Source organism: Myotis brandtii, unplaced genomic scaffold (assembly GCF_000412655.1).
Source record: "Myotis brandtii unplaced genomic scaffold, ASM41265v1 scaffold34, whole genome shotgun sequence".
In the NCBI taxonomy this organism is placed as follows: domain Eukaryota; kingdom Metazoa; phylum Chordata; class Mammalia; order Chiroptera; family Vespertilionidae; genus Myotis; species Myotis brandtii.
In genome coordinates this window covers 316244-334861 of record NW_005363098.1, presented here as the reverse complement: position 1 = coordinate 334861, position 18618 = coordinate 316244, and the positions used below count along the sequence as shown (strand labels likewise).

At 40.0% G+C, this 18618-nt stretch overlaps 1 protein-coding gene across 1 annotated transcript in view; it reads right to left on the bottom strand.

Annotated features, from left to right (window-relative positions):
- ARHGAP10 (Rho GTPase activating protein 10) overlaps positions 1-18618 on the bottom strand; it is a 255849-nt gene that overhangs the window by 101787 nt on the left and 135444 nt on the right. The window contains exons 12-13 of the mRNA XM_005871405.2: positions 18529-18574; positions 16534-16599 (exon numbers count right to left, since the gene is read on the bottom strand). Of these exons, the coding sequence (XP_005871467.1) occupies positions 16534-16599; positions 18529-18574 (112 nt within the window). The remainder of the gene's footprint in view (positions 1-16533; positions 16600-18528; positions 18575-18618) is intronic.

The following is an 18618-nucleotide window of genomic DNA, read 5'->3' as shown; positions in this document are numbered from 1 at the left end:
GATGCTTCTCTGTCTCTGGATCTGTTTTTGCTCATCAGTTTATGTTGTTCATTATATTCCACAAATGAGTGAGATTATGTGATATTTATCTTTCTCTAACTGACTTACTTCACTTAGCATAATGCTCTCCAGGTCCATCCATGCTGTTGTGAATGGTAGGAGTTCCTTCCTTCTTACTAGTACAGCAGCGTAGTATTCCACTGTGTTGTACCAGTTTTTTAATCAACTTATCTACTGATGGGCACTAAGCTGTTTCCAAATCTTAGCTATTGTAAATTGTGCTACTATGAACATAGGGGTGTATATATCCTTTCTGATTGGTGTTTCTGATTTCTCAGGATATATTCCTAGGAGTAGGATCACTGGGTCAAATGGAAGTTTCATTTTTAGTTTTTTGAGGAAACACCATACTGTTCTCCACAGTGGCTGCACAGGTCTGCATTCCAACCAGCAGTGCACGAGGGTTCTTTTTTCTCTGCAACCTCGCCAGCACTTATCATTTACTGATTTCTTGATGATAGCCATTCTGACAGGTGTGAGATGGTACCTTATTGTCATTTTGATTTGCATCTCTCGGATGATTAGTGACTTTGAGCATGTTTTCATATGTCTCTTGGCCTTCTGTTTTTTCGAAAAGTATCTATTTAGGTCCGTTGCTCATTTTTTGATGGAATTGTTTATTTTCCTTTTGTTAAGTTGTATGAGTTCCTAAATATATTTTATTGATTTCAGAGAGGAAGGGAGAGGAAGAGAGAGATATAAATATCAATGATGACAGAACATCATTGATTGGCTGCTTCCTGCACGTCCCTACTGGGGATCGAGCCTGCAACCCGGGTATGTGCCCTTGACTGGAATCGAACCCAGGACCCTTCAGTCTGCAGGCCGATACTCTATCCACTGAGCCAAACCAGCTAGGGCCATACTTGCTTTTTGTCTCCCTGCCTGGGGTGATGAAAAATAAATACTAGACAGAGTCTAAAGAACTGGATTCAAATCACAGCTCAGTCACTCCTGAGCTGAGAGCTTGGGCAAGATGCGAAAGCTCCCAGCCTGGATGCTGCCTCTGAGATCACAGACAGTAGCCTACACCCCGTGTTGTGATGGGAGGGAAAAGAGGTGATGACCACACGTGTTCTCTCAATTACTCAACAGAGCCAAGAACCAGAGAGCAAAGGCCACCCCTTCAGTCTAGACAAGTCTATTCAGAACGCTAAAGAACCTAAGTAGCAGAGACGCACCTTCCTCATGGGGAATGCTCACTGACTACAAGGGAGGAGGAAAATGCAGGTCAGTTCTGCCAGGAATTGGAAAAAAGAAGGAAAGATATTTGTCAACTCAGAGTGTGAGCCTGCTGAGCTTCATTCCTTCCTCCTCTTGGAGTCCAGAAGGCCATGGCAGTTTAAAATACCAGAGGATTCCCACCTCCCCCACAACCAATACTACTCTATTTGAGAGACCTAAAAAGTCTGACCTCATTGCCAGAAGCCAAAAGAGCAAGCCATATTCTACAGTCAAATAAACGTGCCTGAAATGCATGGAGAAATTAAATAAAAATATTACTTCAGCAATAATAATCACTTTGTACTAGCAATTATTATCAGATAATTGATCAAGTTCAAATTCATCATCCTGAGAGAAGTAGAGTTAATTGCTAATGCGTAATAAAAGGTGCAAGGGGTAATTAATGCTACTCAGCACAGCTTTTATTTTTTTAATGAAATTTAAATAAACTTTGTACAAAAGCAGCTAGGAAGTAGCATGTAAAACACATACACTCAAGTTGTGTAAGATTTTCTGTTGCATTGTTCTTAGATGCTATGGACTATGGAAACTGGAGCATGCTTTATATCTACAAACACATCACACAAAAGATATTAATAAAGACTTTAAAGGATACAAACCACTCAATATGCCAAGTCATGTCAGTGGGTTTAGCCTATTTTCTCCAGCTTCTCTCAAATTTCCCTCTTTCAGCCAAAGGGATCACTATTTCTAATCACCAAGTATTAGGATTTTGAAATTTTCTTTGATTTCCTCCCTGTCACTTTCCAAATTCAACAGGTCAGTGTCTGCATTTTCTTCAAACTCAGAGTAATCTCTGTTTCTTGACAGTTTTAAATGTGATACACACACATTTTTTAAGGCACCCTTACAGGAAATACATACATCCATAATCCATTTAGAAGATAATCTTTTTTTTTAACTTTTTATTTTCCAAACCTCTGATTATCTAAGTTCTCTTCCATCCCCATTTAAGAGTAAGCCATCAATCCAGTCCAAACTCCTCAGATGAACAAGTATGTAAGGCATAAACACCGATTATGGCCCCCACCTCACCTACCCACATGTACTGTGTGGAGTATTCGCTTTAATCAGAGCAGACCACTGACTGGCCCACAATAACCAAATGCATTCCCTTCTCCACATCCACGTTCAAGTGGACGTCTCCTCCCTTCTCCTCATAAATTACTCATCTGTCAAATATTATTTATAAAATATGTGGCAGGTGCCAGTCTAGCTGGCAAAGATTCAACAGTGAGCAAAAATAAAGTTCTATCCAGACCTTCAAAACCAGATAAAATACCATCTTTCTGACACCATAGCGATATTCCCTTATTCCGAGAGTGGCTCATAATTAATTTTAACACTTAATTACGTTTTAAAACTAAGCAACAATCTTATGCACAATTCACAAAACCAAAAAATCTGAATGCCTGACCTGACATCAGGTTGAGTTTTTATTTTCCCAAATCAGTGTGAATATTTGTATTTCACCATGTTAAAAGTACTTTCCGCCCGGCCGGTGTGGATCAGTGGTAAGCCTCAACCTATGAACCAGGAGATTATGGTTTGGTTCCCACTCAGGGCACATGCCTGGGTTGTGGGCTGGATCCCCAGTAGGGGGCGTGCAGGTGGCAGTCAACTGGTGGTTCTCTCTTATCATTGATGTTTCTCTCTCCCCCTCTCCCTTCCTCTCTCTGAAATCAATAAAAACATATTTATTTTAAAGTTATTCCACACCAAACCTATCTGGAGATGATAGACTGTACAGTATATGTCCCTTATTACCTTTTTAAATTTAAAAGAAAATCTAAATTCTGAAATACATCCAACTTCAGAATTTTCAGATTACAAACTGAAGGCCTGTGTTATTCTACGTTCTCTCCCTGAATGCACAGATATTTTACCTGAAAAGATACAAGGTCAACCTTGTTTTTTGTTACTGTTGTTTTTAGTAGCTTTCATGGGGCCCTGCATAAAATAGTTGAGTGCAGAATAGACTATAGCTAGGCTGATTTGACTTGAAATTAATTTAGAACTACTGATATAGATTGGACTTGGGCCAAAACAGACATTATAGTTAGGAAATGAAAAGTTAAAGTTAAGATATCCAAGTTATTAAAACTTTTTCAGAATATCAAGGCCCACTGATTTGCTATCATTACTACAACACTTTCTAACTTTTAACAAAAATTGTCATCTGCTCAACAGACCAAAATATTTTTTTTTCTCCTGATAACTAAGATCAGTTCTGATCAGCAGTAAAGAAAAGGGAAGCGCTCTCCATTACAGTGATGGGCGGGTGATGACAGCTGTCCCTGGGCAAAGTGAATAAGGTGAAATCAACTGTGTCTGACTTCCCACCACCTGCCTCCTCCAATCTCACACAGCGCTGTCACAGGACACCACCCAGCTCTTCCTGGAGGAGAGGGTTAGAAACGGGAATGAGTCAGGTTTCATCTCCATCTCTGCCCAACTGCCTCCCTCTCAGAACCCAAATGACTGGAGCAGCAGGAGTCTACTCAGCACCAGAAAACATCTGTGTGGAGCTATGGACCTGCCAGGGGTCCCCAGAGGCCCTTGTGGGTGGGCTGGAGAAGCACAAAAGCAAGTAAGATAATCTGAAACAATAAGATGATCTGAAACAATAAACGAATTAGAGGCAAAAAGAAAAGTTAACAGGGTTGACAAATTCGGTTCAATAACAGAGGTGGAGGCAAAGTCTGGCAAGTAGATGTGGTAAGAAGGAAACAAAGTGGCAATTCCAAGAAGCAGAAGCGAGAAGACAGGTCATTAAAACACACACACACACACACACACACACACACACACACACACACAAAGACAAATGGAGAACACAAAATGAAAACCGGAAATAAATGAGAAGATAACAGGCTAAAAATTATATAACACTTAATTTCCTGTTAACTTCTTAGGAATTATTGAGTGCTGACTGTATTTCAGGCACTGAGGTGGAATAAAGTGAAAAAATGGGGTAAAATTAAAAGAAATATAAAGTGAAAAGAGAAAGCAACATGGAACCAACTGAGCCACGATGTCTTTCCTTTCCTTTAAGCTTCAGAAATAGATTCTGTACCTGACAGCTCAGTATTCTTAATGCCTTGCACAGTCCTCAGCACATAGTGTAGACTTAACAAATGGACTGAATAAATTAGTGAATGAACTGAATAAATGAATAATAAGGTGATGACTGATTAGCAAAGAAATAAGGAAAGAAAATTAAGAGAGACAGAAAAGGTTATTTGTAACTATAAAATACAGATATAACAATATGAAGGGATAAGGCTCAAAGTGAAACATAAACACTTGCTATGGTAACAGGCACACAATTATTTTTTAAAGTTTTGCAGGTATGTGATTTTACAGAAATAAATGATCAATTTCTATGGGTCTGTAAACTAACAGATTCAGCTCTCATTTAGTAATAAGAAGAGTGCTTGTCATAGAATGAGGAAATTGATCAATATTTGGGGAGGGGATAAATCTTGTTTGCACTTGTGCATGTTGACAACAGGGGTGAAAGGTCATTAATGCTCCTTCTTGTATTCACAGGATTTACATCAAAAGTCTGCCACATGGCAGTTCCCTCAAAAAATTAAATATGGATCTGCCATTGACCCAGTGATCTCACTTCTGGGAATATATCCTAAGAAACCCGAAGCACCAATCAGAAAGAATGTATGCACCCCTATGTTCATAGCAGCACAATTTACAATAGCTAAGATCTGGAAACAGCCCAAGTGCCCATCAGCAGATGAGTGGGTAAAAAAGCTGTGGTACATTTACACCATGGAATACTATGCATAAGTAAAAAAGAAGTATCTCTTACCCTTTGAGACAGCATGGAGGGACCAGGAGAGTAGCATGCCAAGTGAAATAAGTCAGTCGAGAGAAAGACAAGTATCACATGACCACACTCATATGTGGAATCTAAGTAACAAAATAAACTAATGAACAGAGTGGAGCCAGAGACATGAAAGCATGGAACAGAGTGAGGAAATCTCAGAGGGAAGGAAGGGGAGGTGGTTAAGTGGGAGGTAATCAACCAAAGACCTTGTATGCATATCTGCATAACCCATGGACACAGACAATAGGGTGCTGAAGGCCTGGGGGGAGGGGCAGGGCGGGCTGGAGGGGATCAATGGGAGAAAAAGGGGGACATATGTAATACTTTCAACAATAAACAATTATTTTTTTAAAGAAGTCTGCCGTATGTTATTACTAATGGGGCACATGTGCATATTTATACATGTGTGTGTATAAATACAAATACAGGTTACATATCCCACCAGCACTGCAAAGACAAATTCTCCTACGGGCTATGGAATGAACAAACATGATTAATATTTATATATGCATAAAATTGTATCATTGTAATGTGTTTTAGAATAATATATTTATATAGTTATAAATATTAACCAATCTTGAAAGATTCTGGAAAAGAAAAGAAAAAATGCACTATAGGTAAAATGATCAGGAAAAATTTGTGAGAAAATACCAAACACAAAGGTGAAGAAGGATAAGCTATAAAAGTGATTAAAATGAAGCAATGATGAGACTCATGAATATTGTTTCCGGTCACAGGTGAATTACAAAAAATTTCCCAATGTGTTCCTCACACGAGTGTATAACCAATCCTCAACAGGCACTACGTTTAAATGTCTACTTGATTCCCATAAGCACTTCCCAGCCTACCCACTGTGCTGACTGACATAAAAATAAACAGGTTCATAGGCAGACATCCTTCCAAGATACTGGGCAATTCATACCATTTTAAAAATGTGTGTTCATATCAAATTATTTTTAAATATAAGCATGCAGACCCCAAAATGATTCCCCTAATCCAGTGATGGCGAACCTTTTGAGCTCGGCGTGTCAGCATTTTGAAAAACCCTAACTTAACTCTGGTGCTGTGTCACATATAGAAATCTTTTGATATTTGCAACCATAGTAAAACAAAGACTTATATTTTTGATATTTATTTTGTCTATTTAAATGCCATTTAACAAAGAAAAATCAACCAAAAAAATGAGTTCGCGTGTCATAGGTTCGCCATCACTGCCCTATTCCATCAAAGGGACATACCATTCAGCATGATACATTTAAGGTGTTGTATTATAGAATCAGGATTCTAAACTTTGGAAGAAGAATGCACTGTTTTCAACACATACAGTGCACTCAGTACTGTACGAAGCAAGGTAGATGATTTCTAAACACTGGGAATGTTAGAAGATTATAGCTGTACAAAGATGAAAAGCCCAAAATGAGATAACATTTTAAACCGTGTAGATAGATTATATATATCCTGGAGACACAAATTTGTTGAGTTTGTAAGATATAAATTATTACAGGTTAAGGTTACTGATAGCCTGGAAACTTCCAACTTGACCACCTCCCAACTGTGTGACCTGGTAAGTTACTCGGTCTCCCTGTGTCTCCGCCTCTTTGCCTGATAAATGAGGTTAATGAAGGAATGGGGTTGTTGTGAAAATTAAAGGAGGTAATGTTTGTAAAGCGTTTGCATCAGCCCCACATACCACACATTCAAAGCTTTAACTGAGCATAAAATTCAAAATTAATATCAAAACAGCTAGGCACAATAAACATAAAAGTCATCCTATCCTAACCAAGGCATGCAGTCGACAGCCCACTTTCATAAAATAAAGCACATGTTGGGAAGAGAGTCAACGTTCATTTAATATGAATGACTCATGGAAAATATAAAATTACTGCTCACCAATAACATTTGGAATTTCTCCCCTGGATCATAATTATTTGGGCAGCGGAGAGAAAAACATTACAGAGAGCTTCTATCTGCCAGGAACCAATCTGCATTTTCCCTTCCTGCGAAGTGTTGCTTTCACTTTCAGGTTGGCCTTCAGACTCTTTTCATATAAATCCACATCTGCATGATGATGAGTCGTTTCCCCACTGTCAGGAAAGGGCTTATGATTTCATTCAACCTGTCTTCCCACATCCAGACCAACCAGAGACTGAGCTCATAAATCCAACCCCGTGGCACATGAGGGCGGCTGCGCCACATCTACTTCTGTTACTGCTGCCCACCCCAGGCTACGTGAGAAATATGGAAAAAGCAAAAGGCTAATATCCATGTCCGACCTAGTATTTCTGGAAGTACTGGTGATGTCAGGACTCCGTAAACACAATCTATACTTATCTCTAAGTCTCATCTCAAATTCAAGTCCAAATACAAGCAGTGTTTGGTTTATTAGCTTCTACCTTTGTATCAGGGTCAAAATGGACTATACATTCCCAATGCTCTGTGTGGCTGGCTTCGTTTCCAGTTTCTAAACAACACAAATGAGGGTATTTTTGCTTCAGATCAGACAACCCTAGACTTGTTGCTATTCCTTGTATAACCACCCAAGCCTGTGGGCAGGCTGCCTAGACTGGGGCTGGAGGCAAGCTACAGAATAACAAGGAGTTTCCTCTTTCTCTGGAACACTTGGGGTCCCAAACTTCCCCCAGTTGTCAGATGTCTTGCTGTCCCAGGATTTAACAGAGGCTGTAGCCACAACTCGTTCGATGTGGCCTTCAGCCTTCCTCTCAGGGTGAACCTTAGGGAAAGGAGGATCTCACAGCCTCTGTTCAGTTTCCCTTAACTTGCTCTGAATCGTAGACTCCTCATATGCACTTAAGGCCTAATAAATAAGATATATCTGCTCAACTACCTACTGAGTAGTATAAGATTTGGCAGCTAGAGTACAAGAAACACTCAGAAAATGCTGCATATTAGGATTTAAAATACTGTCAGATGCAGATTCCACACGTCATTATGTCTACGACTAAGAGACTTCCCACAGTGTTGCAGAGATTCCCAGCAAAGCAAGCAATTCTTTCCTGGGCAGATGGTGCACCTGCAGAGGTCCCTGATTAAGTTGGAATGGAAAGCAGACAGGTAGGTGTGACTTTAGAACGGCTTCATCCCAAAGCTAGAGGAGCACTTCAGAGATACTTAAATCTTCCCTCCCCACTTTCCTTTCCTATTGTCTACAGTTTCAAATCACCTCTGTTCTTTGAAAATGTGTGTCCTCTTTATTTTGTCCATCGTCAACATCCTCAGAATATCAGTCTGCTGCATCTCCATCTCCTCGCTTTCCTTGTGGCTGAAAGCACTGGTATGAATATCTCAGTCTTAGATTTGCTTTTCGGTCTCCTGCTCTCTAGCTCTGAGTCTTATACAAGTCAAATCATGTCTCTGCACTTCAGTTGCTCACATAAATGCCACTGTCTCATAGGGTTCTTGTGGGAACAACACATAAGAAGTACAACCTGTACAACCTGGCTATTCTCCAGCTTCTTGCCTTCACAACCACTAAACCCATATGTGTCCTATGTGTCCATTCTTCTTCTTCCCCTCTGTCCCTAAATGCAAAGATCCCCAGACCCTTCCTTTTGCTCCCTTACCTTCCTACCTCACCATCCACCTGAATGATTGACATTCAAAACTTCACCTCTCTGAAAATGATACCCACTATCTCTCCTGCTGCCTTCATTCTACTTCCAAAAGAAAAGTCACAGGTACCTAGAATTCGGGATTTACAAAACCAGTGTACATTCCTCCCAAACCTACCTCTCCTCGTGCATTCTGTCTTGGCTCAAGACGTTGGCAATTACCTTAGCTGGAAAGCTCTGAGTCTGTTTTTACATTCACTTTTTACTTACCCGCTACAACCCACAGGTCACGGATTCTGTTTTTTCTGCCAAGTCTCTGTTCCTATCCATCTCTTCTTTCCATTGTCAATGCCTTAGTTTAAACCTCCATCATCTCTCATCTGCATTATTTCTTTTTTTTAATCTTTATTGTTGCAAGTATTACAGATGTCCCCCTTCTTCTCACCAATGATCTGCATCATTTCTAAAACCCAACCAGTGATCCCACCTTCCATCTCCTGCAGCCACACCACTTCCATCCATTCCACTTCCTGTCAGAGATCTAAACACACTGCTTCTCAAACCTGTCAGTGTCTTACCACTGCCCACAGGACCGAGGCAGACACACAGCACAGCACCTGGGATCTGCCACAGTGGCCTCCACTGCTCACAGAGCATCTGCTCATATCGTACCACCCACCCACTCCCCTCTGCCAGTAGCACCCAGAGCAGGCAGACACCCTCTACTCCAGCATCTCCCTCTGGAGCAAAACGCAGGTTTATGTGTAATTTTGGAAAATAGAGATTGGTGTCTCCAACTAGAGCAAAGAGCCGACATGCTTCCCCACCTTTATAGAAGAGTCTGCTTCCTAAATTCAGAGTTCTTCTCCTATAATGCAACCTACTATGTGAGAGTAATAAGCTGACCTTCCTCTATGGCCCAGGAGTCTTATGTCTTCGACTATATTCATGAAATGATGCAGAAAACCTATAAAAGCAGCATAAAATCTCAAAGCCTTTACTGTCTTGAAACTACATTGAAACTACCCTTTAAGAAAAGGAACCATATCTCCAGCATTTTTTCCTCCAATCTCTTTCCTGTAGGAAACATCCAGAAAGTGTTGACTAAAGCCCATTTAACATGTCCATGTCCCAGAATAGGTAAGTAATTAAAGTAAGATGGTATGGAGGATACAGATAAATCAAGGTATGTCTTATTTTCAAATTCATCATTCATGTAGCTTAAGTCATTACAAAATTTTACTTATATAAGTCAATGAAGAGACTCAAAGTCAAGGCAAAAGTCGGCCGTTGCATTTTGCAAGGTTCCTGTCATCCCCTCTCTACAGAGACCAGGACATTAGAAAAGGCCAGACCATGTCTCCCTGCTGCCACCTGCCTCCACTCAGAGCAGCTGCGGCATCAGGGACTAAACAATTTTAGGCAACGTTGGAGGATCTCTTTCTTTGGACAGCTTCAGATCATCTTTGCTGAGCCTCTTCCCTTTTCTTCACTGTCCCTTGGCCATGTGACTGCTCCCGTGTCTGCAGGACACTGAGGAACAGAAGGTTGAGTGCCAAACCAGGTAATTTTGCTGCTGGTTACAAGAGCCACACAAAGTTACTAGATACAGTAAACTGAGGTGATTTATTTCCCTATGTAACTTACTTGTTTTTAAAAACTAAGCAAGGGTTCTCAGTGCTCCCAGACTCTTGAAACAATAATAGGACTACTTAACTATGACTGGGCTCACTTAATAGATTTATCTCTAAATAAGCAACTCACATTTACTGACCATTTAATATGTGCCAATGCCTCAAGCATTCTTACAACAACCCTGGGGAAGAGATACTACCTTTAGCCCCTATTACACATGATAAAACCAAGAGATGGAGAGGTTAAGTAGCTAACTTGGTTGTAGAGTTAATAAGTCTTCCAAACAAGGCTGAGTTCTGAGCTCACGCTCTTCACCATTATGCTAAGAGTGCCTCAGAGCCTTACAGGGACCTCATCACAGAATCTGAACCAAACACATAAAATCTAGCATGCCTACTCTGTAGCAAGACAGTTGAATAATTTGTCCCTATTAATCTTATTCAACCATTCATCTGGCAGCTAATAGCTTTGGAAACTTATTTGTTCTTAAAGCAAATAAGATGACTAATTGAGAAAATGAATAATCAGTCCCGACTAGCCTGGATTTAGTATTTCGGTTTTGCATATGCATTTTTGCAGACACCACAAGACTCCTGAGCTCCCTCCTCCCACATAAGACTGTCCTCTGTATCCACCCACACTCATCTCACACCCATTATATTATTATTAAAAAAGAGACAGTGAGCAAAAAACTTTCATTTACTGGCTGTAAAATTTCCCGGGGACAGCTGTTCTTTATTTTCTTCATTTTGCACGTAATTTGCCCTTGGCAATTTAAGATTAATGTGCGATCATGCCAAAATATATTGCGAGTTCACTTTGGGCGCCTTCCCTCCCACAAAGATTAATACTAAAACTCTACATTATTATCTTCTTCCAGCCCATCATGAGACCCCATATAATTCCGGAAATGCTCTGGAAACAGAAAAATCCTCAACCCAACCTCAGGAAAATTTTCCAAAACCTAAAACTACTTTTCAAAGAAAGAGAAATTCACTTTTACATGTGACAAATCTAAGACTGTCACATCTTAGAGGTGGCTTCCTACTTCTAGCCTGTGAATTCACAGCTTGTTACAAGGCTGAATCTGATAACTGACAGCTTGCCTAGACCAACATTTTAATGCCATACTCTAGAAATTAAAGTGAATATTCAAATTATTCACATATGGAAGATTTTTTAAAGGAAACTTCATAAACAAAAGTTGCATACAAATTTAATTTTAAATCATGACGACTATTTAAAAAATAGCAACTAAAAGAAGTTTTTAAGCAAAAAGAGTCTTCCTTGGTTTTTGCATATTTTACAATGCAAGTACCTGAAAAACTAGGTGTCTTGCAGTTCCAGACTAAGACAATGTACTGGGTATGGGAGATGGTTCCTTTTTAGGAAGGGGAGTTATTTACTTAAGGAAATTAGGTAGTGAATCCCCAAGATCTGAAACCATTAAGACTCTTCCACATGTAATATAATACAACTTTCTATCGATATCTAAAATATTACCCAGAATGCAGAAAGATGCTGACAAACTGATAAAGCAGTTAAAACCAATCCTTCATGTTATTTGAAAGTACTAATTCCAACCACATATAGAAGAATAAATTCTTCCAATAATTTTACAAACTGTTGGGACACACAATGGTGCTAAGGTGCCATTTTAATCAAATCTCTGAATTCTCAAACAGAAAGCAGTTGCTTACTATATGTGTAAGACACTGACCAAACTTAGAAATGAAGAGAGGCAGGCAAACACTAAGACGTTTTCTCCACTTAAAGGAAAGAGTCAAGTTTCAGAAACAAGATAAATACATGAAATGTAATGAACACACCATGCAATATCGTTGTTAAAGGAAGAACATGGACATTTCACAATTAAAAAGAATTCAGGGGAAGGATGGAAAGAGGACAAATATAGTTAATGAATGAATATCTACTATGTACAAAAATTAGCTATTTTATCCTCACAAACATGCATGGAGGTAGACAGCATGAATGAAATTCCGAGTTACATTCTTTTAGAAATCAAGAGTCCCAGAGGTTAAGAATCTTTCCAAGATGCCTATCTTATCTCACCACTTTGGAGCTTAAACCTGACAACTGCTTATCAATTCATGAATAAGTAAACCTCCTTCAGAGTAACAGTGTCGCCCTTCCTCCCACAATCCTCTCCTGTCCTTCCTCTGGTCTCGACCATTTTTTATTTTAAGTTTTTTAAATTATACTTGACGTACAACGTTGTATGAGTTTCAAGTGTGCAACATAGTGGTTCAACATTTATATACCTTACAAAGGAATCACCCCGATAAGTCTAGTAACCATACATAATTATTACAATATTATTGACTGTATTCCCTATGCTGTCCATTACATTCCCATGACTTATTTTATAACTGGAAGTTTGTATATTTTAATCTCCTTCCCCTTTTCCCTCCCATATCCACACCCCATTCCCCTCCAGCAACCATCAGTTGGTTCTCTGTATCTGAGTTAGGTCCCAGGGGCATTGCATTCTCTGCCCCTCCATCCCCACTTTCCAGCGCTGTTTCCCTCAGGCACAGCCACCAGGAACCTTAACTTCTTTGGATTGCAAAAGGGACCAGGCACCTTTAAAGCCAGGTATCAGTGATAAGCAAAGCCCTCCTACCCATACCGGAGAGAAAAGTAAGTCCTGCTATTTTAAACCATAGACATTTGTGGGTCTCTTGTTAGAGGAACATACCGTAAACTAGCTTTATTCTGACTGATGAAATAAAGTGAGACAACAACACCTGTAGCACAAAAAAATACCAATAGCAGTTACAGCTGACTGGGGGGAAATCATTAAGACCAAATTCCTTGAAAGAGCTTCCAAATTTAGCATAAAAAGCCTCAGAGATTCTCTAATGTTCCTCATCATCTACACTAATAAAAGACAAACATGCAAATTGACCATACCTTTGCTACACCTTAAGCCACGCCCACCAGCCAATCAGAGCGACTATATGCAAATTAACCCTACCAAGATGGCGGCCGGCAGCCACGGAGCTGGAGCAAGCAGGAGGCTTGGTTGCCCCAGTGATGGAGGAAGCCAAGCTTCCCGCCAGCTCTGGCTGGCTCTGAGCTGGCTCTGAGCTCCACTCAAGGCAACAAAGTTTCAATTATAGAAGATAAATAAACCCCAGATACCTGCTTTCAGCTGGTGTGGCCACGGAGCCGGATCGAGCAGGAGGCTTGGGTTGCCCCTGGCGATGGAGGAAGCCAAGCTTCCCGCCAGCTCTGGCTGGCTCTGAGCTGGCTCTGAGCTGGCTCTGAGCTCCACTCAAGACTACAAAGTTTCAATTACAGAAGGTAAATAAATCCCAGAATAAAAAAAGAAAAGAAAAAAAGGAGAGGCTGGGAGCTTCCATCACCAGGGGGCTTGGCCAGCCTGAAAACAGCCATCAGCTCCTCACCCAGACTGGCCAGGCACCCCAGTGGGGACCCCCACCCTGAAGGGGGTATGACCAGCCTGCAAACACCCATCAGCCCCTCACCCAGGCTGGCCAGGTACCCCAGTGGGACCCCCACCCTGATCCGGGACATCCTTCAGGGCAAACCAGCCGGCCCCCACCCATGCACCAGGCCTCTATCCTATATAGTAAAAGGGTAATATGCAAATTGACCATAACAGCAGAACGACTGGGAATGACTGGTCACTATGACACACACTGACCACCAGGGGGCAGACGCTCAATGCAGGAGCTGTCCCCTGGTGGTCAGTGCACTCCCACAGGGGAAGCTCTGCTCAGCCACAAGCCAGGCTGATGGCTGCCAGCACAGCGGTGGTGGCGGGAGCCTCTCTAGGCTCCTCAGCAGCACTAAGGATGTCCGACTGCAGCTTAGGTCTGCTCCCTGCTGGTAAGTGGACATCCCCCGAGGGCTGCCAGAGGGATGTCTGACTGCCATCTTGGGCCCGATCCCCCAGGGAGCAGGCCTAAGCCAGCAGGTGGACATCCTCCGAGGGGTCCCAGACTGCAAGAGGGCATAGGCCAAGCTGAGGGAACCCCCGAGTGCACAAATTTTTGTGCACCGGGCCTCTAGTTTTTAATAATATCATCTGACAGTTGATTCTTTAACTCTATTTTTAGTCTATTAATCCATTAAAAACAAAAGGCCTTAATAATGGAAGCCCTTAGAGAACAAAAGATTTGAAAAAAAAATGTGTTTTTTTAATATTTAAAGGGGAAAACCTAACTTAAAAAGTGTAGACTCATTCTTCTGTTAAAAACATCCAGCCCTGGCCAGCCTCTCAGTAGTTAGAGCACTGGCCTGCAAACTGAAGGGTCTCGGGCTTGATTCCTGGCCAAGGGCAAGTACCTGGGTTGCAGGTTCAATCCCCAGCTCCTATCAGAGCTTGTTTGGGAGGCAACCAATGGATGTATCTCTCTCACATCTATGTTTCCCTCTCTTTCTCTTCCCTCGCTCCTTCCCTCCCTCACTTCTACTCTCTCTAAAACAAGCAATGGAAAAATATCCTCGGGTGAGGATTAAAAAAGAAAAAAAAATCCAACAACTTAATATATTTATATTCATAATAAAAATACATTCCATATATATAGGTTCTAATATATACAGGGTGGGGCAAGAGTAGGTTTACAGTTGTGAATACACAAAACACAGAGTTTATTCTTGTATTATCATTAATTAGTGCATTATTTTCTACACAAACAATGGTAAACCTACTCTTGCCCCACCCTGCATGTTCTAGTCAATGTACATAAGATTCCAAAAAGCTACACATATCAATAAGAAAGAGTTCTACACAGATTTTTATCTGTTCAGAAAATGTATAAAATATAACTTTGGGGGAAAGAATTTAATTATCAAAATAATAAACATACAAGTAATACAATTAAGGTTCTTAAGAGGCTCAGGAAAAACAGAAACATGAATAAGAAGTGAGAGATATGAAAATCACAGTATTTTCCTGAAGTCTGAAAATTCTGGAAGCACGAGGAAAATGAAGACATCTGTCAGCTCAACTTCAGCGCAGGTGGACATGAAGGAAAACTGTCAGAGCCTCCATGGCCACTGTAACAGCGTGTGGGAGAAAAGGCTCTCTGTGGCTGAGGTCTTTGTAATTGATGGGCAAATCCCCAAATCATAGAACAGCTCATATCCCGCACACTAATTTCACAGGCAGCAGTCCTGGCTTGTATATAACAAAGGCCTTGTTTTGACAGAAAACACGAATGCAATGCTTCATCTCACTAAGTCATCCAAAGTAGGCCTGGAATGTACATGCATGAAAGTGAATTAAGTTCTCAATATTCCAGTACTTCACCAGATTATTTCTCTGAAGTCAGCTGGAAGGGCTGCAAAGTGCCACAGCCCTGTTTTTCCTCAGGGGCTGTAAAGAAATGCCCGTGAACTTTTGGTTGGGGAAAGGATTAGCTTCCCTTCAATTTAGGATGGAAGCAACCCAAATATTTATCAACATGTGAAAGGATAAACAAATTCAGTTCATTCATGTCATGGAAGTCTACCTAGCAATAAAAAGAAAATGAGCTAAGGATACACCCAACAAGATGGATTTCAAAAGCATTAAGCCAAATAAAGAAGCTAGGCTCAAAAGATGATATACTGCATTAATCCACTTATATAAAATGCTATTTTTAAAAAGAACTAGAGTGCAAAAAAGCAGCTCAGTGATTGCCAAGGGCCAAGGAAGGAATAGGGATTGATTGCAAAGAGGCCCAAAGGGATTTTGAGGAGAGAGCAATCTATGATTGCAGTAGTAGTTCTACAACTGTATTCACTTGTCAAAGCTCATCAATCTGTATTGTTAAAGTCAGTGAACTTTATTATATGTAAATGAGACACCAAAGAAACTTATTTTTTCGATGGAGGCCAACATGACCATGGATATGGGAATATCTCAACAGTGCATGAACAAAAGGTGATTAAGATTGGCAGCCCAACACTGCTGATTCTTCCATGATTCTCCTTTTCAGTGCAGGGAGGAGTATGTAAATGAAAAAGAAAACCCCATCCTGACACAATAAATGAACAACGGAATCTCTGACATGGAGAATGTGCCCATTCTTTTATGTATTTCCCTTTACGACACTCAACCATGCAATGAGCATTTTAAACGTCTCTCAGATTTCACATACCTGTCAACTTTCATGAATAAAATGACTCAGATAATCACGTTACCTCGTGTTTCAACTGCACTGATGCACTTTCTGAGAATTGTGAATCCCATCTTATCCAACTGTGCACCTAAAAGAAATAGTGATAAAACATGACGGGCACAATTAATTACCTACATTTCTCTTCCTTACAAAAACAAGAAAATTTATTTAAACTCAATTTAATTTTTATTTCCCTATTAAGAAAAAGAAAGCCAAAAGTCATGTATTCCCTGTTTAAATAATGTAAATGACAATTTCAAATATTTAGAGGAGCACTTACTGGCCTATTAGGCCATCTACTATCAATATCAATAAATTTACTGTTTAAAACATTTATACTAATAAATACAACTTACATCACACAATGGAAAAGAAAGTGATACAAAACCTTTAGGGGAAGCTATCTGGAAATAGTTAAGATACATTTTGCCAAAGTTCCAACAACAGCTTTTTTTAAAATTATATACGAGTGGAGGTTTTAAAAAGTTATATATGAGGAAAGGTTTTTAAATTACTTGACAGTTGGAGAAATAACACACACTATTTTTTTAAAACCTAGGGAAAAATATTTAAGAAACACTTTTTAAAAACATTATTTGGGTCATGAGCTTCAAAAAGAATTTCATATTTTATTCCATGCTCTAAGCATTTAATATTTTATTGTTTTCACAATGAATTTAGAACAGATGATTCGTGTAGTAGATAATTTTGAAAATATAATATTAGTTTTTTTCTAATACAGACTCTTGCCTATGGATTAGGCTGGCATATTTTGAGAACCTAATAAAAGACAATTCTTGTGTCAAAATGAAAACAGGGAAAGTAAATACTTTAGTTCTGCATTTAGAACTAGCTAACAGTAATGCTAACTCTTGCCTCTCAGCGGGGATAGCATGAACAACCCATGAATATAAATTTTGCAGGTTTAATGCTAAGCTTCAAAGTAATTTTAATGAGGAAAATCGGGCAGTGGTTTGCTAAGAAAATGCAAGTGATTCTTTCTGCTTGGCAAAACTTTTTTAAAGGCATGTTTTCATTTCTCTATTTAAAAAAAAGAAGAAAAGAGAGAAGGAGAAAAAAGAGATAGGGGAAAGTAGGTAAAGAGGGGAGAGAAAGAAAAGAGAAGGAAAGGAGGAAGGAAGGGAGGAAGACAGGAGGGAAAGGAGGAGGAGGAGGGAGGGCAGAAAGAAGAAGATGCTGCAGTACATTTACAACCTTGCGTGCACACTGTCACTTTCCAGTGCCAGGCTAGAAAAGATGTCTTTTATTCATATGTTTGGCTCAAGTGATATGCACATCATGGTAATTCTGAAATTGTACGTTATGTGACATAATGTCTCCAAACTGTGGACATGTGAGAAATGCAGTCTTAATTTCTCCAAAGATATCAAAAGTAAATTCATAAAGAATCTAGCAAATCTGATCATATGTTTGGTTTACCTCAGTAAAATCCAGACTACAGAGCCAAGCAATACTTCATTTTCCTTTAGTGCATACATACAATGCATGTGAAATCACTGTCCTAGAATATCTGAGTATGTTCTAAGGTGCCATGATATGTTATTTGTGGAGCCACATGCAGAAACTCTAAGGATAAAGGACATCAAGGGTGAGGGAGCTGTGGCCAATAAGAGACCTGATAAACAGCTCCTACCAACAGGAACTTACAACGGAGGAAGTTGAAAGACGCATACCTGAAACTCCTATGTGTTCATGTATGGCTATAGGAATAAATATCAAAATGAATGACAGAGAATATATTTTGGGTTTTTAGAGAAAGTAACTGTAGAGAAAGAATTTTTTTTTAATGCTGAGAGATGGGATCAATGAGGGTTACAAAAGCCCAGGAAATCTGAACAGGTCCCCAGTGGATAAGGCAGAACACATAGTACCTGGAGGGCTAGCGTAGAGAGGGTGCAGAGAGTGAGCACCCAGCAACAGTCTGACATCAGTAATGAAAACAAAGACATTCATGGAAGAGGGAGGCAAACAGTCTGTTTTATAAATTAGCACTTACTTCCTTCTGGTCTTGGGATGATGGCTCTATTAAAAGTATGGAGCAGCTGGTAAGAGAGAAAAAAGGGGAAACAGTATTTTTAACAAATCA